Raw genomic sequence first — 21,830 nt, 5'->3', positions numbered from 1 at the left:
CTATTTTTTATGGTTCAGTGTCTCAAATGACCTAAAGTTTGATTCTATGAGAGATCTCAACGACATTGATGCTCCCAACATCCCTGTTTTTGCTTTAAATAAGGTTTGTAATGTGATTCAAATAAAAGTATTTAATAGACAGTGATTTTGAGAGACTTTTGAACTTGATTTACAGTCATTTGTTCTTTCTCACACAGATTAAATATGGTGATACGGCTACCTCAGAAGGCGTTTTGTTCGCCACATACTCGGCACTGATCGGAGAGAGCCAGGCTGGCGGGCAGCACCGCACCAGACTCAAACAGATCCTGGATTGGTGTAAACCCAACTTTGATGGAGTTGTATCCTTGACTTGTCTTGTCATCTTAAATCAATAAGATATATCTGGAAAGAAAGTATCTGAATTGCTCTTGATCCTTAACGTGTGAATGTCAGATTGTGTTTGATGAATGCCATAAAGCTAAAAACGCAACCTCCACCAAGATGGGTAAAGCGGTGCTTGATCTTCAGAGTAAACTTCCCCGGGCAAGAGTGGTGTATGCTAGTGCCACAGGTGAGTTCTGCTTTATTAAACTACACCTGTATGTGGTATCACAATCATTCATGTGGCTTGTTTGATCTAAACTGTTTTTGATCGTTATTCTGCAGGTGCTTCTGAGCCAAAGAATATGATCTACATGAGCCGACTGGGCATCTGGGGGCAGGGGACACCATTTAAAACGTTTGATGACTTCCTGCATGCTATTGAAAAGAGGTCAGAGGTCACACTCATAGAATAGATCAGTGCTCTTTATGTAACAAAAAAATACTGTACTGTTTTATCCAACAAAAAAGACCAAATGTAGTAATAGAATATATCTTTCACATCCCATGATCTGTTTTGCAGAGGTGTTGGTGCAATGGAGATTGTAGCCATGGATATGAAAGTGAGTGGCATGTATATTGCACGACAGCTGAGTTTTTCTGGTGTGTCCTTTCGTATAGAGGAGATAACTCTGGATGAAGAGTTTAAACTGGTTTACAACAGAGCAGCTAGACTGGTAAGAGAAACACATACATACATACATGCATAGATACACACATATATAATGTTCTGTGAAATACTTGACTATAAAATCATAAACCTCTAGGGCTACAATAGCTAATTGATAAAATCGATAATAATCTAGTATGAAATGCATTAATGTAAATTAATTTAATTATCGATTAATTGGTCTGTGACGTCACATGCTCCCGCACCACCTTTGGACCGTGCAGACACATGTTTGCTTCATACAGCGCCATCTGTGCGCTTATAATTAAAGTCAAACATGTTTTCTTCATACAAGTTGAGCTGCACGTTTATCAGGCGATTCTTCTTACCGCACAATGACGGAAGCAAAAGCGTAAATGAACGCTGGTTAATAAAGGTTTAATTTCCTTTAATATAAGTGAGTTTGTATTTGTTTAATTGTTGTTGGGTTTTCATTAAAGTAGTATTGAACCTCAAACTAATCATCTGTTTTAAAGTAAGGGGGAAATCCATGTTTTTATTACTGTAATACTGCATGTATATCACTTTCATATCATAGGGATTATTTATTTTGTTATTAACTAATAATGTTCATTCTCATCAAGGTCTAAAGTTGAAGATTAAAATACGTTTATTGATACATGACAAAATTTCCTCACCAGCACATCCCTGAAGACTCAATAAGTTTTGTTTATGATTATTTTGATATTTAAAGATGTTTTACTATTTAAGAGCGGCACAAACTTTTTTATTTAAGGCTGAAAATATCAAAATCAAAAAGATTATATTTTTATAAAATGCTGTAGTAGTGTGTGGCTTTTACAATGTACTTTTTATTTGATTTGTCGATTAATCTAAAAATAATTGCCAGATTAATCGTTAGTTGCAGCCTTATAGACGGTTTCAGCAGTAACAACATAAACGAGCGTCTGTCGCGGTCCGCACATAACTTCCGGTAAACTGCGCTAATAATAAATAACAACAAAGTTCTTTAAACGTAGTTTATTTATATAACAAGCAAAACAACAACACATAGATTACCTAGGAAACCAAAACATTTGTTATTTTCTACGAGGCATTTGTTCAAGAGATCATTTAAGCAATTACTCAGACCATTAAAAAAACGAAACCGGAAATAAAGTGTGGATCCAGACGTGTATCACATGCGTCCGATGAAACTGTCTATAAACCTCTCAAGCGTATTAAACAGTTTAAGCCAGTGGTTCACAACCCTTTTCACTTCAAGGCCCACAGCAATATTTTAAGGCCCCCAACTCAACTAATTTTTTTCCAAATAAATTATTAGAGCTTGGAGTCAAGGTTATTATAGTTTTGCATTTTTCATTAGTTTTTATTTTTATTTCGTTTTGACTTTTGTTTTCAAATTCAGTTTAGTTTTAATTAGTTTTTAAAGTGGGTTTGCTAGTTTAGTTTAGTTTTTTGAAAATGCTTAATTTTAGTTTAGTTTTTATTAGTTTTAGTGTTAGTTTTAGTCTTTTTCGTAATTTGGGTTATTTGTCAGGGGCAAGAATTAAAAAAGGTCAGAAAAATAATTGTGTGATAATAACTCAACAAAAAAGTCATACAATTTTAGAAAATATTCATTCAAAAATAAAACCAGTTAAAAAATTTACATATGGGCACAAATATGTAAACAGTCTCAAGTTTAACACTCCACAGTAAGATGTGATGTGTGCCAGTAAAAAACTTAAAGAGCCAACAGACTAAAGAAGACATACATGAACCGCATGTATTCAACCCATTTTTGAGCCACAACAAGACATTTCTGTCAGATTGTCAGGGAGCTCAATCTGAGAAAAGAACATGACAAATAACCAGAGGTGGAAAGAGTAGGCAAAAACTTGACTCAAGTAAAAGTACAAGTAACTAAAGAAAAAAATACTCAAGTAGCAAGTTACTAGTTACTCTTAAGAAAAAATATACATGCACACACAGTACACACCACAAGGATCAGGACAGTAAAAGTTTGCTGTGGAGACCAGAAATTGGTAAGATGAATATCAGTGTGTCAGAAGTACAGAAGTCACATTTTATTAACCTTCAACACATACATGCTTTAACAACAAAGAAAAACAGCCTTTAATGCTGACTTGTATGTTGTGCCCAAACGCAAAACTCAAAAGAACTGGATCAAACTGACACTACATATGTGTGTGAACAATTAATGCATTAGGACACAGTTCATCACTTGAACACTCAATGGTCTCAACGTGGCCACATTAGATAGTATTAAAATACAAACGTGTTTTGTCATTGAGTTGGAATATTGTGCATGTTAAAACATGTGACATTTCTGTACTTTTGTCTATTCATCTTTTAATGTTTAGACTTTTCTTGACTCCACAGCAAACTGAGGATTTTTGCATGTTTTGTCTGAAAACTTTTGAAAGGCACGTAGGCCTACAGTAGGCTATATATGTGTAAAATTGCAAAATACACAAACAGTACATATTAAAGAATACTTTAGACAAGCACAGAATAGACAAGCATTTCTATGAAATTAACTTGTGTCTTAAAGGGATACTTCACCGATTTAGCATTCAGCTTTGTATCTGTAGAAACCCGGCAGTATTACTGAATGACCATGTTTCCCTCCATCATTTCCCCCTGAGAGGAGAGATATCTGCATTTTGGTTCTGCAAAAAAGTCCTCCGATGATGCAAAAATCGTCATATTACATCATCGGAGGACTTTTTTGCAGAACCAAAATGCAGATATCTCTCCTCTCAGGGGGAAATGATGGAGGGAAACATGGTCATTCAGTAATACTGCCGGGTTTCTACAGATACAAAGCTGAATGCTAAATCGGTGAAGTATCCCTTTAAGGTTGATGTATACAGCTTATAGCTGAAATATCAGACAAGTTAACTGACACAGTTTTGCATTCAGTTATGCATATTAAAGTTAACTCAGAAAATCTTAGATGGTCTGATGACATCGACAGTTTACACTTACATGAAATACAACTAATTTTAGACAAAACTCATGTTTTCTTATGTTGTGAATCTCATGTCACGTGTGTGTGTGTGTGTGTGTTGTGAGAAGCACTTACATTATACACAGTACAGTATACAGCGAATCAGACGTCAATCATAGATTAGTCTCGCGTAGCCAGACCTTCAATACTGAAGGTCTGGTGTTTTTCGCTGCTTTTTCTGGACAAAGCCCGCCCACAAGCTGTTTGACCGACATGTCAAACAACCAATCACAGTTTGTTTCATCTAGTGTCACGTTTCGGACTCCCCACAATGACGAGCCGGCTGGCAACAAGTCAGTTATTGAAATAACCAATCGCAACCAAATAGCATCTAAATAAACAACATTACTCACCATAGGACAACGTTGAGCACTTCATCAACAGCCACACCAATGAGACGATCCTGTTAAACGTCTGTTTGAAGCATATCTCTCCACTTTTTAACACATACAAGCAATTCAGGAGAACCAAACTTTTTGACTCAAATAACTGCCTCAAGCAAAACTCTTGGACGTCTTTTAGAGAGTCTATGCTGCGAACTTTGCATATTTTTGAGAATCCAATGTTTAGCTGATCATGATAACTGGTCATTATTATCCACGTGAACACGACTGATTCTCTTCCTCAATGGAACGTCAGAGCTTTGTTTTCCAGGGACCGAAACTAATCGCGACACTCGCGTCTCCTGGAAATCCTTTTTTTTTCAAAAAATCAAAGACTACTGTAACATTCTCACAGGGTTTCCAGAAAAGTGTACGAGAAACATCAGACAACAGTTTGTGGGCGTGACGTCTGAGGCTGAGACTAATCATAGATGGACTTTCTTCATTCAGTCACGTGTACACAGTGCTTCTGGAGGTTGCGCGCGTTTAAATGTTTCGGACGATGAAAGGTCGCGCGTATATAATGGCCGGTACACGTGTGAAGCTTTGCTTTTAGTTAAAAGATTAGTAAAATCATATTCACGTAATCCAACACTCTTTATGTTCTGCGTGTTTCTAGACACGAGCAAAACCGCATCAGACGATTCAGTTTTTGAAGCGATCTAAACAATTCATTTAAACTGATTCGCGAACCAATTCAAACAGTTTGACCCGTTTGTTTTGTAAAGAATCGACTCAAAAGACTCATTTACTTGCAACACCCTGTAAGGAATCAACTTAAATGAGTCATTAATTTGCGAATGTGTGTGTGTGACGCGCGAGTGAGAGACGCATGGAAAGGAATTTGAAGCTTAACTCTTAACGTAATTTGCTTTATGAAAGACATTAACAAAGACGAAAACTAAGGACATTTAATCTATAAATTTATTTTATTTTAGTTAGTATTGCCAGACACACACTACAGTTTTAGTTAGTTATCGTTTTTTGTAATGCCTCGTTTTTATTTTTATTTCAGTTAACGACAATGTTTTTCCCCACCTAGTTTTCGTTTTTTCGTTCGTTTTCGTTAACGATTATAACCTTGGCTTGGACTAGCCAAATATTTAGTCGCTACTAAAATAGCCCCCAAAAAAATAAGAAACATCTTGATTTTTGCTTGTTTTAGCTTATTTTAATGATTGTTTTGTCCAATATTTTTAAAATCTGTTGAGGCCCCCCTGTGAGCCCTGACCCACTGGGAAACCCTGGTTTAAGTACTCTTGTCAAGGCTCATGACATGATAATATATACTGATAATCTTCTTTAAAGCTACAATCATAACTTGATTTTTTAAATGAAAAATAAACGCTTTTAATTTGATTTTCCCTGCACTTTGCACTTCAATATTTTTCTTATTCGGTTTTCATTACGGTAAAGAGATTTCACAGTGAGACATAATACACACATCCAGCTAATCTGTAATAAAATGTATCTGTTATTTTATTCATTATTGATTTCAGCTGAAGTGATGAGATTTAGATATGAAAAGTTTGTGAATGTCTTTTTGTAGTGGGCTGAAGCTCTGGAGTTGTTCACTATGGCTGCAGACACTTTGGGTTTGGTGTCGCGTAAGTCTTTGTGGGGTCAGTTCTGGTCGTCACATCAGAGGTTTTTTAAATATCTCTGCATCGCTGCTAAAGTTCGTCGTCTGGTGGAGCTCGCTGAGGCTGAGATGCAGCGCGGCAAGTGTGAGTCGCTTATTCACAATACTGCTGTTCTTCATCATCATCATCATACCTGATGAAAGATTTGGAAACTGGAACTGAAAAAGACTCATATTTGTTTTAGTGCTATTATCAGTTAATAGGAATTATTCACGCAAACATAAAAATGTTGTTTGAAAAATAATAACCCTGTGCAGTGGCACCACTTTTTAATTTAACTCGAGCACAAACGATTAATATTGTTGACTGTGGCTCCACCTTCTGTCCCGTGTCGTTTTTCATCAGTGTGTCGTGATTGGCCTGCAGTCCACCGGAGAGGCTCGTACTCGTGAGGTCCTGGATGAGAACGATGGACATTTGGACCGATTCGTATCTGCTGCTGAGTAAGTGTTTGTACACTCAGTGTCCGTTGAGATGCTGTTTCCAGTCATATCTTCTCAAACTGATTTCAACAGCATGTAAAATCCCCAATTATAGACTTACTGACTCTTTTAAAGGTGTCCCATTATACTCTTTTATGAATTTGTTTTTTGGGGGTGTAATAGATTGATTGTTCATTAGACATATTTTACATTATTGCAGCTTATGTTTTAGGTCCTGTTTCTTTAAAGCACTTCTTCCCTTATAGTCTCTCTCTCTCTCTCAGCATATAAAGTAGTTTTAAAAGTCAAGTTATAAAGAACGATTAATCACAGTTCATATTAATAATGATATCGATTCTGAATTGTAAAGGCGATATTATGCACAGCTTGTGCGTGTACTACGGCTTTTTGATCAATAGGAGGAAGTCCTTATCAATCTGAAATCACTGTCAGTTTGAGTCGTTTATAACACTTATTTTGAAAAAGCAACACTCATAATCATTATAAATATTCTTTATTATCATGAAAATACCTGAAAAGATTTAATGAACATTTATATAAATTTGCATGTAGGCATTTCCTGGAGCTGCGTGTGTTATGGTTCTTCTGCAGCGGTGCATATTGAGTTTATCATCATAGCCCTAGTATAAAGATTTAAAACTGCATTGACAGATTCGAGAGATTGAATGTGCTTATTTGTGCTTGAAGTGTGAATGTATATTTAAGAGTTTGTGTACATTTCTGTTTCTTACACAGCTATCGGTATGTGTTTGTGTAAATGCCAATGTACACATTTTTGACTTTTTATTTGCAACTTTGGATTAATAAGGTTTGTGATTATTGTCCATGAGTGCAAATCCCAGCATTCATCACACCGCAGTAGAATGAGTGACATTGTTTTATAGGGTTGGGTTAATTCATCTTGCAAATGCGTGTTTTCTCAATAAAGGAATTTTAATGAAATACGGTGAAATGCCGCCAATTCCAAAAGCCAGAGGGCGCTCTCCAGCAAAAACGTAGTTGTCTCGCAGAAGAAATACCATTACAAACGCTAGTCCAGGAAAAGTCTGTAAGCATATTTATTTATCTGTTTTCAAATAGTTTCAGATATTTTAATGATTTGAATGATTGTGTTTGACGAGTGTTATAAACGACTCAAGCTCATAGTGACTCACAGAATCAGAGACAGATATTTTTAATGGGAAACGCAATGCATCGTCACAGTCCTATTGTTTTATTATTTTAATAAAAATATAATTTGTGATAGTATATTTGAACACTACGGTCAGTTGTGTAGGCCACTAATAACATTAGATCATCTGTATTTATTGTCTAAAAGTGAAAGTGAGCTGGTTTGAAATGTGTGGCATCGTTATTTTCCATAGGGGTGTTTTCCACTCGCTAGTCCAAAAACACTTTCCAACAGAGAAGAGAGAGAAAACTGCCACCAACAAGAGGAAACGTGAGTTCTGTGTTTTCATTAAACAATATTTTGATGATCTGTGTGGGTATCTAATAAATCTGGATTTTTATAAGAATCATCGTCTTATTGTTTTCTACAGGAAAACCCAAGAGTCGGCCTTTAAAACTTCCAAAGCACTGTGTTGAAATGGGCGGCGTTATTAAAATCAGTGATGATTCAGACTCTGATTCAGATGACATTGACAGTGAATCAAATTCCTCTCCTGAATCACTACAAGATAATGATGATGTGATTTTTGTCAACCACATTAATGGGCCTACAGGTAGGGTAACGGTTAAAGTTTACATAGCATCACAATCCACCCTGTTTTTCTTTATTAAGCATACAGTATTCTTGCTTTTTGTGATTCATTTGTTATTACAGAGGAAAAATGTTTCTTATTATAATTGTGTTTAAAAATGTGTTTATATTATAATGAGTCCTATCCCCATAGTAAAACTGATAAATGACTGTCAAATTACCAGAAAGACCTTTTGTGTAACTGCACACGTGTGCTGTTCACACAGTCAGTGGTGTTTGATATTTTTCTCAGTAAGATATCATTTACACATCAGTATTAATATACCGGTAAACTCTGTGATGTCATTAAACATTTACTATGGCAAAGGCATGAAATCTAATCCGTTAGTCTTGTAAAATTAGCCCACGTTCAGATTATTCACATTTTACAAACAGCTGATAAGTTTTGTCATAAACAATTTACATAATTTACATCGAGTCCCCCTCGCGCACATTTTAGCCACTAATCCAGTACTGCATAACTGTTTTCTGTATCGCCCATCACTGCGTGAATTCTGCTGCCATTTCTGCTGATTTCAGATCGACTATCACTGCGTACGTCTGTTCAGAGGAGCGAATGCAAATGTGAAAATGGTCCTGGGGAATATTTAGCTGTCTGGAAATCTCCCTAGTACTCATTCCTGTAAATTAATACCTGAACTAAGAAGTGATTTAATAAGCAGTTAGTCCACATACATACAGCTCATGCTTATTAAATCACAGACTAGACATCTAAACTTCACAGGGCTTATTAAAACCTCTTCCAGATCATATCTGATCAAGTATATATGTGTGTGTGTTCAGCTAAACTAGAAGAACTGAAGCAGAGGCTGCTGGGTAAAATATCTGAGCTGGGTAAAGAGCTGCCACTCAACACACTTGATGAACTGATTGACAGGTTTGGAGGACCAGAGAGAGTTTCTGAGATGAGGAATTGCTGAATGTCTGCCATTAAATTACAGTTTTATAATGTCCTTCACTGGCTTATAACAGCTGTAAGGGTGAGCGGGGCACAAACTAACACGGGGTTAATCGTAACACAGCTACTTTACATATTTCTACAGGGCCGATCAATCTGTGCTTTCTGTGCTTTTTCTCTTACTGTCAGAAGATCTTCTGTGAATTTGTGAAAAGTTTTGTGTTTTGTTAAGATATTGAACAGAGAGTGTTTTGGAGGCATGAAAGTAAACTTATTCATCTTATAATATCATCGTTTTTTTTTCTGAGTTGGGTGTCTAAGTCACCAAATCCAACTTTGTTATTTTATTCACTGTCTTGTTACCTAAAACATAACAGCATTATGAAACATGTCAGCAACTCCTAGTAGCTGATAGCTGGAATTGAAAACATTTTTACATAGTGGGGTTAGTTGTCACACATTAAGTCTCAGGTATACAATGATAATGAAACGAAAACAATGTAAATACAATTCATCAAAATGATAACTGTTAATATAATATCAGGGGAAATAACTCACAATTAGGATTTTTTTGTCTTAAATCTATTTCTATGCATTGCTGCATAATACAATGATGTTTAGATGAAGGATGATGGATGTATGAATGTGTGGATATCTATCTATTATAGACAGATATATAAACAATATCCACCTTTAGTATATAGACAGAATTTGATTGAATTATTTATGTTTAAACTTAATTTTCTATCAGGTGTTACAACAAACCCTCTGTTTGTTACAATGAAGCCCACCTATGGGGTAAGGTGTGGACTCCTGTCACTTTCGGTGTAATTGTACGACGATAACGGTAGATCCCACAAACAATCTTTAAGTGTTCATTTATAGCAGACATGTGTGTGTTGATTGTGTAAAACAATGATTCATCTAACTTAAATATTTTTTTGAATGATAGAGCCAAAGTCAAAAAGCATTCATTTGTGCCCGCTCTCCCCTATATTAAATTTGCTCGCATTGGCTTTCTTTGTGTCACATCAAGCAGAATTCTCACTTTCTTTGAACAAGAAACTGACACTAGTGCCTGGTTAGGACAGTGTAATGTATTTTGTATATTTTGGTATGTTTAAATCAATCATTAAAGCTTTAAAAGCATTATATTGGACAAGGCCTTAGTTATTTTAGGACATTTAAGAAGTTTTTACAAACAAACCTTACTAGTGGTGTGCATCTTGAGACAAAACAATGTCACTGATATATGTTAAGATACGTCAGTGCAAAGTGTTTTAAAATGAAAGTAGCTCAAACATGCATTTTAGTCTGGGACTAGGATAAGCCCTTTCAGGAAACCACCCCTTAAAGCATCACATTCTATTAGCTTGTTTGATATTCACACTAAATAATCAGGCTGTGATCTGATTGGCCGTAAATCAGGGTTTAATCTGTCCACTAGAAAGGCATTTTATGTTGACATATGCACATCTGTGCTAAGGTTTGTGAGGTTCATGCAGTCCTTCCTGGACAGATTGTAGAAAGTTTAATCTGATCACATTTATTAGCCACAGGCACAAAATCAACTGTGATTGTGTTTTTTTCTGGCCAGAATAGACTTCAATAGACAGGAATGGCAATAAAAAGATCTTACTACTGCTCATTTTATAAAATTTGCAGGTCATTTGCTGTTAGCGTGCACAACTAGAATGTAAAACAAGTACATATGTGTTTGTGTGTAGATGACCGGGCGTAAGGGCCGTGTTGTGCGGCGTCCTGACGGTAGCGTGCGATACGAGACCAGAGCCGAACAAGGCCTGACCATCGACAATGTCAACATCAGAGAGAAAGAGAGATTCATGACAGGAGAGAAGGTGATGATCTCTGCACAACACAAAGAAAAGAAACTGATATTTTAAACTTAATTTAATCTCAAAGCACATGTAGTAAATGATGTAGTTTTTTGTGTTCCTTGTTGCCCAGTTCTGGAAAATTCCCTGAACACATAAAACAGCGTTCAGATATGTGATGACTGATGTTTTCTCTCTTTCTTACAGCTTATAGCCATCATCTCTGAGGCTGCCAGCTCGGGCATCTCTCTACAGGCAGATAAACGTGTGCAGAACCGCAGGAGACGAGTTCACATGACACTAGAGCTGCCGTGGAGCGCCGACCGGGCCATACAGCAGTTCGGTGAGCGTTGCTTTCTTTCTCCCTGTTTGTGAAGAGAATTTGTCGGTCATTAGTGAGTACATTTACATGCACAGAATAAGCGGATAACTATCAAAAATCTGCTTATTATAAAAACTCTTTTCATGCATTTACATGCAAATCAATAAACCGGCTATGCAGACAACTGCGTTTACATGGTACTTGGTAGGGATGCACCGATATGGAAATTTTGGCCGATACCGATAACTCTATATATTTGGGGGCCGATAACCGATATATATATATAGGCCGATAAATATTCATATTATTTTCACAATGAAAACCTCACAGACCGCGGACATCTTGTCTTTGCGCTAGACTAGCATACTCTTCTTAAGCCCGCAACATGTGTCATCTTCGTGCTATGTCACAGAAAGCACCAATCAAAACTCCACATGGTCAGCAATGAGCAAGTGAAGTGGTTCAACAAACAATAAATAAAATAATCCATCATTTATCGGCTTTCATTTATCGGCCTAATTTTGCTATCAGACCGATAACCGATAATATTAAAAATAAGCAGTTATCGTCCGATAGCGATATGTCGGCCGATATATCGTGCATCCCTAGTACTTGGAGATTTCTCATGTTTCTCGCAGGAAGTGACGTCATCGCCTATAGTACATAATAGTCGATCAAAAAGCCAACGACATATGTCTTAAGCTATATTGTTTTATCTCTTTTCGTGTCTCCAGAACCTGTAAATGAAGAGTTTTGTTGCAAAACGAGATAAATCCATTTTTTTACATTTTTGTCAAAACATGTTTATTATTATGTTATCATGTTATTATTTTGTTTTATGGTGCTACTTAGCTGTATTTTTTAAGTTATGAAGGTTTAAATCAAAACAAACCAACTGCAGTTGCATTGAAATTAATTGGAATGCACAACCAAAAAACGAGATTTCTGAACAATTAAAAAAACGGTGGTTATCTCGTTTTGCAACGAAACTCTTCAAATATAACATCAGTTTTTATTTTCGCAGTTTTTCTTCCAACTGCTTTAGTCAAGCGGAGACTTTTATGCGTTACTTTGCGCTTACTTTTGCATCTGACGTTTATCTTTTACACGACATGCGCACGTGGACAAAACCGTGAGAAAGCCGGTTAAGGTGTTTACATGCAACATGAAATCGGGGTAATGAGCAAAAAACTACCTGTGCCGATTGTTTTTTGCATACGTAGCAGTTTACGGGCTTTCCCTGATAAAAGAAAACCGTTTTACGCATTTACATGTTATCAGTTTATTAAGCATAATCGGCGTAAGACTGTGCATGTAAACGCACTCAATGTTGTGTGTGTGTTTGTGTATCAGGTCGAACACATCGCTCTAATCAGGTTACTGCTCCGGAGTATATCTTCCTCATCTCAGAGCTGGCGGGAGAGAGACGCTTCGCTTCTATTGTTGCCAAGAGGCTGGAGAGTCTGGTAAGATCTCTCACATACGTTCAGCAGCTCATTTACACTGGGTCTCATTCATTAAGCATGCGTACACACGAAGTTGTATGTGAAATATGTGTATGGATGTTTTCAAGAACAAACTTTGGGGGGGGGAGGCAAACTGGAACTCTCTACCCACTGAGCTAAAACTAGAAACTAACAGTAAAGCTTTTAACAAAGGTCTCAAACAATAACTAAAGTGTAAACTAGGGATGGGCATAATTAATCGACGATCGATAATTGATTGTTAAGAATTTCGTCGATTTCGTAATTTGTTATCAATTAATCTAATGCATTTTTTTTTATCTAACTCCTGTTTCACAAATACTCAGTATGCAGTGCGTTTGCGTATGTGTGCGGCGAATCCGTCAAGCACCCGTTGCTGCTGACCGCTTATTCTGCATAAAACGTTCATGTGATTGACACTTTCTGTGAACACTTTTCCGCATAAACAATAGAACAAAGCATCATTTTTTTACAAAACAATATATTTTAGATATTATTTGACAGACTAGTAAGTGTGGATTAAGGATGTTTAAAATCTCTAGCCTGGTGGTCAGGATCTGAATGGATCAAATCAGCAGTTTTGCAATGCTTTATTTATCTCCACAATAAGCAGAGTAACTTTGCAAGTCTACCCTTCCACATTATATATTTCCTACTATGTATGTATATGATTTCCAAATAATAAACGAGAGTATTCAACGACAAAAGCGTCTCATATGGAAATAAATCCTCACAATATTATTATTTCTCAAAACTTTATGACAAAAAGAAGCAACTGTATTCCTACAGTTATTCAAAGATGCAGACATTATTCCGCATATAATTTGAATATTATATAAAAGTATTCATATAACGGCACGTTTCATATGGCAAATAAATATCATCACATTAACATAACAGCATAATGAAATGAATAAACAGACAATGAAACAGGATTGAAATATAAATTGTATTATTATTACCGGAAAAAAGCAATATTGCTAAAATAATCTCTGAGGTAAATGCGTCAAAAACGCTGTTAACCGCACAATAAGTCTAAATGAGCAATAAAAGTGAAAAAAGCATTATTAGGCCATGTCTCAAAACTTTATATGACAAAAATATATTTAAAATTACAGTTATTCAAAGATGCACACATTATTCCATATTACTCCCGTTTATGAGCACGTTTGTCTCTGGCCTCGCTCTGTTATGTAATAGTTTGACAGGTGCGCATCTCCGTCTTTCAAACGTATATAATTTTGTAATTACTACCTTAGGAAAATTAGCCATGATTTTATCATTGTAAAAATGTTTTTTTTTTTTTTTTTTGCAGATTAAAAACGATTTGTATTTCCGCAATTTTACTAAAAATAACATGGTTATGGTATATTGTGGAGTTGGAGACCATAGTAAATTTGTGTCTACTGTTGTTTTACAACAAATAAAAACTAAAAGACTATGTTAGTATAATTATACAATGGTAAATGGGGCTCACAAAACGCACGCTGTTTCACACATACTCTGTATGCGGAATAAGATAGCGCTGAGGTTCCTGTGCATCCCGGTCAGTCTCCTCGGAGCGGCTGCTTTCGGCGGCGGCTGGACTGACGGTCACCATGGGTTGCGGTCGCGTCTGACCCCAAAACATGCTTTTATTTCTCAAAAAAAAAAATCAGTAGACTGGTGCAGAAGTTTTATGCGAGTTACTAAAGTTAGTTATTTTTCACGAGGCTTTAATGCCTAATTTGTTATAGCCTAATGTTAGGAAGGCTAATATCTTGCACTTTCTTCTGGCTTGAATAATTTTGAGTTACATTTTGACAAAACCTATCAGATCTAAGTATTATGTTTTTTGTTTAATTTAATGTTAAACATGAATCTGTTTTTTTTATTTTGGAACTAATGAGGTCTCTGTTTAAGAACGCTGCTCGCAGCTGCAGGTTCCGCTGCTTTTAGAGCACCGCACATGCATGCACATATATGTTTGAAACATAGTTTAACTGTCTGCCACAAGTTGATCTTGTAATAAAGGTCTCATCGAGGAAAAACACGCTGTATATTTATATTCATTGCCTTTTTTAAGTATAAAAGTTAAATAACAAATTTTATTATAAAAATATTAATGATTAATCGATAGTCGATCGTTAATTCTCCTGACGATCGACAAAGAAAACTTAATCGAATGCCCATCCCTAGTGTAAACAACAGTGCTCACATGAATAGTCCTTAACTGGTTGATTACTTGCTCATATAACCTTTGCTCTGTATCTTATTTATGTTCCATACATTGGAAATTGCTTGCATTTCTTTGATTTCTTTTCCTGTGATTTGTTGTTGCTTTTTTACATCTTTGTCTTCGTTTTTGATATTTTAATTGTTTTATCTTTTTAAAAGTCGTCTTTAGTTTGATCAGATTTATAAGGTACAAAATTGGAATGAAGAAGAACATAACGTAACCTAATGTGCAGAGCAGTGGGCCTGATCTAGAGACACCAGTGTGCTGTTTGTTGAAATGTGACAGTGTTAAGTTTGAAGTGTTGTGTGTTTTGTCGTGTAGGGAGCGTTGACTCACGGTGATCGGCGAGCCACTGAGTCCAGAGATCTGAGCCAGTATAACTTTGAGAATAAAGTAAGAAGATTTTTCTCTCTTATTAATGCTCATTATTCAATGAACTTTCTCTTTATTGATGAAGCGTCTGTCATTCTGTCTCAGTACGGCACCAAAGCGCTGGATAAGATCACTAAAGCCATCCTGGGACACATTGACAATAAAGTTCCTCCACCCAAGGGTTATCCAGGAGGAGATCTCATGTTCTTCAGAGGTAACGTCTCCATGTTGACCTCATACTTACACAACTAATCTGTAGTATTCAATCATGTATTCTCTAGATCATGTTGATTTTACAGTAGTGTATTAGTGATTAACTTGATTAAGGACCCAATATTTGTACCATTGTTGATTTCTTGGTATTTTTATTTTCCTTTTCTATTTTTTTAATTGCTCAAAAACTACTTTATGTAGATTGTTTTATAAATCAATGTTTAATAATGTTCACAGTACAGGGGAGTTTATTTTAGGGATGCACCGAAATTTCTGCCAAAAACGTCATTATTGGTTTTCGTCCCCTTCTCAGATTTCAATCTCACTATCATGACGGCTGTGTGCAAACACTTCAATTTCTGTGTGATGCTCTGTTGCCTGTGATTGTTGCATAGCACATTGACTTGTGTATTTACATTAAATTAACAAAACTATAAAGTCTAATATAACACAAATATACAAAACTTTTTTATGAACAAATTTTCAGGATTTGGTTTTCGGCCAGTGCATCCAGAATTAGGGCTGAAACGATTCATCGAGTTACTCGATTTACTCAATTCAAAAAATTCCTCGAGGCAAAAATTCTGCCTCGAAGCCTCGTTAAATTCCTATGACGCGCACTACACGCGCCGAGATCTGATTCACACGGACCGTTGTTCAATGTTCAGGAAGCACATCATAGCGCGTGGTTCATTTTGAATTTAGTTGGCGCGATGGCGGAGCGAATATGTCCATAAACGGCAGAGAGAGAATGTTTAAAGTTTGGGATCATTACATTCAGCATCTGAACTGAAAACATCCACTCTGTTGTTTCACCAAGCGTCGATGAAACAAGGTAACATAGCTTTCGCTGATTTTAATCCCATACTGTATTTGTAGCGATGTCGTTATGCGGTTTGACTAGATATGATGTTTAGCTTTGATGTTTTTAAGTAGTAAACGTATTCACGTTCAATTTCAGGACAGTATAGATTAAAAAAGAACCCCTTGACACACACGCATGCACTACAGGTGTGTGTACCAAAAAACGGCACCACAGTGCAATCATATATGGGCAACTTGTAATCTGAATGTAATATTTGTAATATTTTGTTCAATAATAATAATCTCTGTTTTATTGGATTTTTGCGTAAGGAAGTTATTCTCTCTCACGCGAGAGACCAATCGCGCGATGCATCAAATATGCTTAAACTTTTATGTAGCCACGCAACAATAATTTCAGCATGCATTCACTGTATACAGCGGGACGTGATGTTGTGATTTTTCGAACGGATTCTTAACCTAAAATGCACCGCAATGCAAGTGATGCAAACCAAATGCAGCGTTCTATTGAAAAGTAATGTATGTATTTCTGCAGTACCAAAATGCAATGAAGCAACTGAACGTCTGACTGGGGTGTCACTCTTCCTCACGCACAGAACGCGTGCACACACACAAACACAAGTGCACGTGCGCGCATACACACAGGTTGTTACCATAGCAAATAGGCTCACCCCAGAAATGATATATTATATGTTAAAAGCCTAATGGTAAATGCTGCAGGTGTAGAAATGTTCATAAACCAGATATTTACTTTGATGTCAGGGCTAGATTACAGCATGAAACCTGTTGTGCATATTAATAAATTAAAGTGTTTAATTGTTGGCACTGGCACTTATAAACACTAAATGGGTAAAAAATTGAAATAAATAGGCTTATTTCTTGGAGCCAAATACCTCTGTTTTTTTTTTAGAAATAAAAGCCAAATGCTTGAACATTTTACAGCCACGTCATTTTCGTTATGCATCATTTGTTTTGGTTGTTTAAAAACACACAAAAAATTATCCGATTACTCGATTAATCGATCGATTCAGTGCTAGATTAATCGATTACAAAAAGAATCGATAGCTGCAGCCCTATCCAGAATTTTCAAATTTTTGTGCATCACTAGTTTTTCTTAAGTGATTGTCAGAAGTTTAAACCTTATATAATATAAAAATATTGTACAATTATTGTAATTGTAAATCTATTGTGTGTGTGTGTGTGTGTGTTAGATGTGAAGAAAGGTATGATCGATGTTGGGATCTTCTGTAAGGAACCTCGTCTCAGTCTGAACACAGAAAAAGGTAAAAGTCTCGGAGCAAATCACAGTTTTCAGTCTTGAATTAGATTTGGCACATTTATAAGTTTGTTGTCTTGATTTTATTTCTTGTGTTTTATGATTGTGGGAAGTTCAGTTTGTTTATAACTTTGAGCTCTGTGTTGAAATGTGTATGCTAAACATCAGTTTCTGGAGAAAATTAAGTTTGAAAATCAGGCCCAGCTGCAGGATGAAATGACTGAGGGGGCATGTGAAGTTGTTGAGGGGGCTTAACTTTATACCATCAATGATACACTGAGATCTCGCTTTGAAAGGCATATTTTTAAATGCAGCTGTCCATAAAACACTCCATATGCAACTGCACAGCACAGGTAACCAGAAATTCACTAATGATGATAGATCATGAGATATTATTTGATAGACTAGTAAGTGTGGATTAAGGATGTTTAAAATCTCTAGCCTGTGGTCAGGACTGGACATGAATGGATTAAATCAGCAGATTTAAAGGAAATGTATTCTTACAGTTATTCAAAGATGCACAAATTATTCCATATATTAATTCCTGTTTAAGAGCACATTCATCTCTGGCCTCGCTCGCTCTGTTATGTAATAGCTGCTTGACAGGTGCGCATCCTCGTCTTTCAAACAGGTATCATTATAACAATAGAGTAAACTTTACAGTTACTTCCACTGTGTTTGTCTGATATGAATAACGTCGGCAAATTATTATTATTTAAAAATACATTGTATTTATTATTTGCAAATTATCATCTTATTTAGATTTTTATTGCTGCTTCCACAGACATCAGGGTGTATTTTACACTATAGGCTATAGTTTTACCAGTGCTTATGTGTATTTAAATGTCTGAAATCTAAAATAAACATTATGAGGTTGAAAACACTGCATAGCGTTGCTATATGACAGCGCTGAGCTCATCCGTCTGGTTCAGCGTCAACCAACGCGAAAGAGGTTTGAATCTGGCAGTAATGTCACGTCACTGAACATTCTAAATGCAATATGGGGATAAGGTTAAATTATTATTTAACTCAAAAGGATGAAAATTTTATTTGTAACCATGAATACAAAAATAAAACAGAGGGGGCACAAATCAGATCTGAGGGGGCCCCCTTTTGCCCCCTTGTGGCGCCGGGCCTGTGGAAAATGATTGTTATTTTGGAAACCCTACTGTCACACTGTTAACATTTTTCTGAGATGTGGTTGTGTTAGTTTGATTAATTGAAATGAAATGCTTGTTTATTGTTTCATTGACTGAGTACTTCTGTCACAGACTGCACCATCACCAAATTTATGAACCGGATTTTGGGTTTGGAGGTCCATAAGCAAAACTTTCTGTTTCAATACTTCTCTGACAACTTTGACTATCTCATCAACAAGGACAAAAAAGAGGGAAAATATGACATGGGAATACTGGGTAAGGACCTGAGCGAGTGCTGTAATTATTTATGTGTGTTGTCAATGTGTTATCATTATGTATCTGATGTGTTGTCATAGCAGAGATGAAAGTGTGTGTATGTGAGTCTGAGATGTTTTGTGTGATCAGATCTCGCTCCTGGTAATGATGAGATTCACGAGGAAACCCAAGAGAAGTTTCTGACCCCGGGTAACCCTCAGGAGGGTCAGGTGATCCTATATAAGGTACATCACTGGTCCTTTATTTCTAGTCTATCACTAATGCTAGCTCATTTTTTATTACTACTGTTTTAGGTGATTGTCAAAACACAAACGCTGGTCTGGGAATGAAATGGTTTGAGTTTTTCTTTGTGAAACGTCTTGATGTTGTTTATAGATCAGTGTGGATCGGGGAATGCCCTGGGATGAGGCCTGCAGTAAAGCTGAGAAACTGGCTGGAGATTATGAAGGGTTTTATCTTTCAAATAAGTTACGTGACACACATCTGACAGGATATACCTGCTTTTATGTTTAGTGTTTGAAAGGCAGGAGGTTAAAATGACCTGTCACCATCACTCCTGTTTATTTTAATACTCTTAATGTATGTATGTGTCTGTCTTTAGTTACGTGGGAGCCAGCCGTGTGTCCTGCTTGCCGAACAGGGTCGTGGACGAAACCTCATCCTATATAAACCCAACATCGGTAAACAGGCCCATCCTGAGAATCTAGACAACCTCCTCCTGAGATACTACAAGGTAAGATGACAGACAGACAATCTGATGCAAAATACAACACATATTAAATCATTATTCTTTATTATCATGAAAATACCTGAAACAATTTGAAGAACAGCGATATAAATATTCCTCTAGACATTTCCTGGAATAGCATTTGTAATACTACTTCTTCTGTGGCACAAAGGGTGTTTCTGCACGAGAGCGCCCCCTGGCTTTTGGATGGGCCGGGATTTCACTGTAATTCATTCAAATTTATTCATTGAGAAAAAACGCATTTGCACGATAAATCGTTAAAGCCCTAGTTCATTCTGACAAAAAAAAACTGCTGAGCTCAGCAACAAAACATCCTGTATGTCTATATAAGATAAGATAAGATAATAATGGTGGATAATGGCATTATCCTCTCCATGATAAAGAAAAACTCGTGTGAACGAGAAGCGATTTCCCTGTGATTTCGGGAATTCGTCAATGATTTTTCAAAACCTGACGGCGAGTCAAAATCAGGGCTAAAATCGTGCAGTTTGAATTTGACATAATTATACACAATTTGTACAAGAACTGATATGATGTTGTGTCTGTTTAAATGTCATTTTCATCTATTTTTGTTAGTTTGATAGATCTGATCTTCGGTGAAGTATTTTGTTAACACTGTTGTATAATGATGCTTTTCCATTACATAGTACCCCACGGTTTGGTTTAGTTTGGGTCGGGTCTGCTTACTTTTGGGGGCTTTTTCACTGGGTGCAGTACGTAGTACCCGATACTTTTTTAGTACCACCTCATTTGGGGTTCCAAGCGACCCGAGCTGATACCAAACGTGACATGAAAACAGCGTAGATCACTGATTGGTCTGAGAGAATTGTCATCAGCGTCATCTCTATAATGTAATCTCTATAATGTAAAAGATTAGCTTTAGCTTACTGCTAGCTTGCGCTGTCTCGAGCAAACATGTTGTCATCTGTGCTCTGCTATAAGTTCCCAAACATCCACAGGTTAAGAATCAGGAACACCATAACAGTTTTTCCAGACTTGCAGTTTGTGGTGGAACATTTGCGATGAGCACGTCCGCATTATATATGCTTAAATGCAACTTAAATGAGGCTTAGCGGAGCACCTCGACTGACGCCACATGTGTTTGAACAGAAACTGTCATGTGAGACAGAGGTAACGTTAGTGATAAACACGATGTGCAAACATTTATTTGTGGTGGTCAATTTAGAATTTGTGGTGGACTGAGAAATAAATAAATGTATGGGAATGTACAAGGACGCTCTCACTTGTATGATGTCACAGCAGTAGGCGGCGCAAATATAACGACACGCCTATAATCCCTCCCACTGCGAAGTGATACTAAACTCGATGGAAAAGCTAACCACGTCAAAGTGAGGTGAGCTGACCCGACTCAAACTAAACTAAACCATGGGGTACTATGCAATGGAAAAGTGCCATAAGATGCTGTCGATGTGTAGTTGTACTCAGTTATTGTGCAGTGACATCTAGTGGCTGATGGGAAATGTGTCAGTAACACAGATGTTGTGCTGTTTCTCTCTCTCTTTGTCTTAAAGGTGACGCCTGATGAAGCCAAACATTATTGGGAGAGTCAGTTTGTCTTTTCTTTCACTAACTGCAGCCACGCCAACTGGTGAGATCTTCTGTGTGTTTGTGTGCATGTGGGAATAAATATGTCTTCAGAAATAAATGTTTTCATTGCATACATTGCAGTACAAACCCTCTCTACAGCTAGTTGTGTTCAGAGGTTTGTTGTAGAAATGTATGTGTCCGACTGATGCATTGAATGATCTGTGTGTTTATTGTAGGAAGGGTAAGTGTAAACAGATCGAGCAGGGTCAGGAGTGTTTCTTGGGGATGCGTCTCAGACAGTATCACATGTTGTGTGGCGCTCTGCTGAGGGTTTGGAAGCGAGTTTCTGACATCGTCTCTGACGTCACCAACTCCAGCATCCTGCAGATTGTACGACTCAAAACAAAACAGAACAGCAAACAAGTCGGTAGGTTTCAG

General features: G+C 36.7%; 2 protein-coding genes across 2 annotated transcripts in view; one reads left to right on the top strand and one right to left on the bottom strand.

Annotated features, from left to right (window-relative positions):
- Positions 1-12: 12 nt before the first annotated feature.
- LOC141351225 (protein strawberry notch homolog 2-like) overlaps positions 13-21,830 on the top strand; it is a 25,045-nt gene continuing 3,227 nt past the window's right edge. Inside the window, exons 1-22 of the mRNA XM_073857826.1 lie at positions 13-103; positions 198-341; positions 436-553; positions 649-754; positions 887-1,040; positions 5,943-6,123; positions 6,386-6,479; positions 7,844-7,920; positions 8,021-8,203; positions 9,025-9,150; positions 10,871-10,998; positions 11,182-11,317; positions 12,650-12,762; positions 15,320-15,391; positions 15,476-15,584; positions 17,617-17,688; positions 18,953-19,096; positions 19,226-19,320; positions 19,472-19,571; positions 19,705-19,829; positions 21,377-21,453; positions 21,629-21,819. Of these exons, the coding sequence (XP_073713927.1) occupies positions 47-103; positions 198-341; positions 436-553; positions 649-754; positions 887-1,040; positions 5,943-6,123; positions 6,386-6,479; positions 7,844-7,920; positions 8,021-8,203; positions 9,025-9,150; positions 10,871-10,998; positions 11,182-11,317; positions 12,650-12,762; positions 15,320-15,391; positions 15,476-15,584; positions 17,617-17,688; positions 18,953-19,096; positions 19,226-19,320; positions 19,472-19,571; positions 19,705-19,829; positions 21,377-21,453; positions 21,629-21,819 (2,602 nt within the window). The 5' untranslated portion in view covers positions 13-46. The remainder of the gene's footprint in view (positions 104-197; positions 342-435; positions 554-648; positions 755-886; positions 1,041-5,942; positions 6,124-6,385; positions 6,480-7,843; positions 7,921-8,020; positions 8,204-9,024; positions 9,151-10,870; positions 10,999-11,181; positions 11,318-12,649; positions 12,763-15,319; positions 15,392-15,475; positions 15,585-17,616; positions 17,689-18,952; positions 19,097-19,225; positions 19,321-19,471; positions 19,572-19,704; positions 19,830-21,376; positions 21,454-21,628; positions 21,820-21,830) is intronic.
- Positions 11,036-21,830, bottom strand: part of LOC129443267 (E3 ubiquitin/ISG15 ligase TRIM25) — a 26,655-nt gene continuing 15,860 nt past the window's right edge. The window contains exon 6 of the mRNA XM_073857832.1: positions 11,036-11,339. Within this exon, the coding sequence (XP_073713933.1) occupies positions 11,275-11,339 (65 nt within the window). The 3' untranslated portion in view covers positions 11,036-11,274. The remainder of the gene's footprint in view (positions 11,340-21,830) is intronic.

Source organism: Misgurnus anguillicaudatus, chromosome 2 (assembly GCF_027580225.2).
Source record: "Misgurnus anguillicaudatus chromosome 2, ASM2758022v2, whole genome shotgun sequence".
Classification (NCBI taxonomy): Eukaryota; Metazoa; Chordata; class Actinopteri; order Cypriniformes; family Cobitidae; genus Misgurnus; species Misgurnus anguillicaudatus.
The sequence above is the reverse complement of the archived record's forward strand: the minus strand, read 5'-3'. Positions and strand labels throughout refer to the sequence as shown.